The following is a 2741-nucleotide window of genomic DNA, read 5'->3' on the forward strand; positions in this document are numbered from 1 at the left end:
CAGGGATTGGGTTAGTTCCTACAGCGCCTGAAGCAGAGTGTGAGATGAGGAACTCTGGTGGTTCTCCTGGATATTGTCGATACCAGAAGTAATACTGAGCATTAGATCCAGCTTTGTAGGACAGAGTAACAGAGCTGCCTTCTGGACTGAACTCTTCTTTCTGTACTGCAGTGAGATCTTCACAGCTGACCCCTAAAATTAAAATAAATGTTGTATTTTATTTTTCACAACCCTGAAGAAATGAATCACATCAAACATGTGACTAAATACATTCAATAAAAATTGAACATACCTGTTAAAATGATAAGAAGCATCAGTGATGACGGCATGTTGAATGAAGGTGATGATGATGATGGTCTGTGTTGAACTCTGGTGAATATGGAAGTTCCTCTCTCTTCTATAGTTCCATCTTAGCTCCTCCCTGAATCTCTCTGTCTGCTCTTAGATCTCTATTTCACTTCTCTCAGTTACACTTCCTCCTGGGTGACAGATCCAAAGGCAGTCTGGAAATAAAACGTCAGAGGACCTAGGATTGAACCCTGTGGTACACCACAGTTAATCCCAGACCAACAGCGAATTGTAATTTATTAAGTTAAGAAAAAAAGTAATCAAAACTGAAGTGCTTGATGTGTACCAGTTTATTGAGGGATGTGATTCAAGCTGCTGTTCCAATAGAACCTATGATCAGATTGTGCTCAGAGATTAACTGAATCCAATGAGAAAGTGAGAGGACCTAGGATTGATCCCTGTGGTACACCACGTGCAATCACAGACTCACAGAAAAACTTATTTTAAGTTCATGGACACTACTTACTTTTATTTCAACGTGTGATAAAAGGCCAGATTCAATGGTTGAGTTAAACATTTGAACCTGTGGATGTGAATCAAAGGCAGTACATGTTTTTGCATAATAGTGAAATGTACATACAGTATAATTCAAATGATCAAGCAGGTAAACTACATTACTGTATCATCACAAACTATTGATGTTTAACAGAGAGAGGCTCCCTCTGGTGGATGTTGATCAGTATTGTGTTGTCTTTGCTCCAGAGGTTTTTGTACAGAGTGTTGGTGTTTCCTGTCACTGTGGGCCTCAGAGCACAGTAGAACACAGCAGAGTCTGTCACTGCAGCAGAGGAGATGATCAAATTGATTCGGTTTGACTCCACTGTAATATTCAGTCCAGGGATTGGGTTAGTTCCTACAGCGCCTGAAGCAGAGTGTGAGATGAGGAACTCTGGTGGTTCTCCAGGATATTGTCGATACCAGAAGAAATAATCACCAGCTGCTTCTTTGGAGTATCTGTAGGACAGAGTAACAGAGCTGCCTTCTGGACTGAACTCTTCTGTTTTGACTGGAGTCAGATCGTCACAGCTGACGCCTGAGGGAAAGATTAACTCTGTTATTTCATGTTATAAAAGTTATTTTAGCAAAACCACACTCAGAAAGCAAGAGTGCAACAAACCTGATAAGATTGCAAAACATATCAGAGAAAAAGCTGAGTTCTGCAGGGACAGCATGTTGAATGAAGGTGATGATGATGATGGTCTGTGTTGAACTCTGGTGAATATGGAAGTTCCTCTCTCTTCTATAGTTCAGGAACATCTTAGCTCCTCCCTGAATCTCTCTGTCTCCTCTTAGATCTGTATTTCACTTCTCTCAGTTACACTTCCTCCTGGTTATCATGTTATCACGTGTGTGTCGTCTGCATAGCTATGGTAACTTATTTCATTGTTATCCATTAACTAAGCTACTGGAAGCATTTAGATGTTAAAGAGAAGAGGCCCCAGGATGGAGCCTTGAGGAACCCCACATATCCGTCAACTAAGATGTTGAGTTAGCTATAGAAACAAAGTTGCTCCTGTCCTTTAAGAAGTATTCAAATCAATAAAAACAGTGCCCGAGTCCCACCCAGTTTTCCAGTCGGTCTAGTAATATGTTGTGGTCAACAGTTTCAAATGCAGCGCTGAGATCTAATAATACTGACAGTGAGATTCTGCCACTGTCTGTGTTTAAGTGGATGTCATTAAAGACGTTAATTAGAGCAGTCCTATAGATGTTCATCAGTGAAGCGCCAAAGTTATTCATTTTGAGAAATTTGATGACTGCACTTTTCAGGGCCTGTGGGAATAAATATGAAAAACAGGAAGTGTTGGTGAAGGTCCATCAGGAGTCTGGCACCTGGTGGAATGCTCTCATTGAACATTATTAGGATAAATGAGAGAGATAAATTAAAGTAACGTGGTGTTGAAGCATCAAATAAAGGAGGCCTCTCTGCTGGGGGTTGAGTTCTTTGAACATTAGTTGTGTTGTTTCCCTAAAGTCTAACAGAGAGAGACTCCCTCTGTTGGATGTTGATCAGTATTGTGTTGTCTTTGCTCCAGAGGTTTTTGTACAGAGTGTTGGTGTTTCCTGTCAATGTGGGCCTCACAGCACAGTAGAAGACAGCAGAGTCTGTCACTGCAGCAGAGGAGAGGCTCAGATGTATGTTCTTTCCTGCAGACAGTTTAGAAGAGAACTTTGTGTCTGATTTCAGAGACTCTGCTAATCTTGTAAAACTTGTTCCTGAGATGTAGAGAAGAAACTCTGGTGGTTCTCCTGGATATTGTCGATACCAGAAGAAATCATCACTACCCGTTATAGTTTTGGAGTATCTGTAGGACAGAGTAACAGAGCTGCCTTCTGGACTGAACTCTTCTCTCTGTAATGCAGTGAGATTTTCACAGCTGACCCCTGAAGAG

General features: G+C 41.2%; 1 gene segment (V, D, J or C); it reads right to left on the reverse strand.

Moving 5' to 3' along the window:
• Positions 1–749: 749 nt before the first annotated feature.
• LOC104945946 (Ig kappa chain V-III region NG9-like) lies at positions 750–1653 on the reverse strand. The segment is given in 2 exon segments: positions 750–1381; positions 1466–1653. Coding segments are annotated over 2 exon segments (456 nt in total).
• Positions 1654–2741: the final 1088 nt, after the last annotated feature.

Source organism: Notothenia coriiceps, unplaced genomic scaffold, assembly GCF_000735185.1.
Source record: "Notothenia coriiceps isolate Sejong01 unplaced genomic scaffold, NC01 NC01_scaffold00010326, whole genome shotgun sequence".
NCBI lineage: Eukaryota > Metazoa > Chordata > Actinopteri > Perciformes > Nototheniidae > Notothenia > Notothenia coriiceps.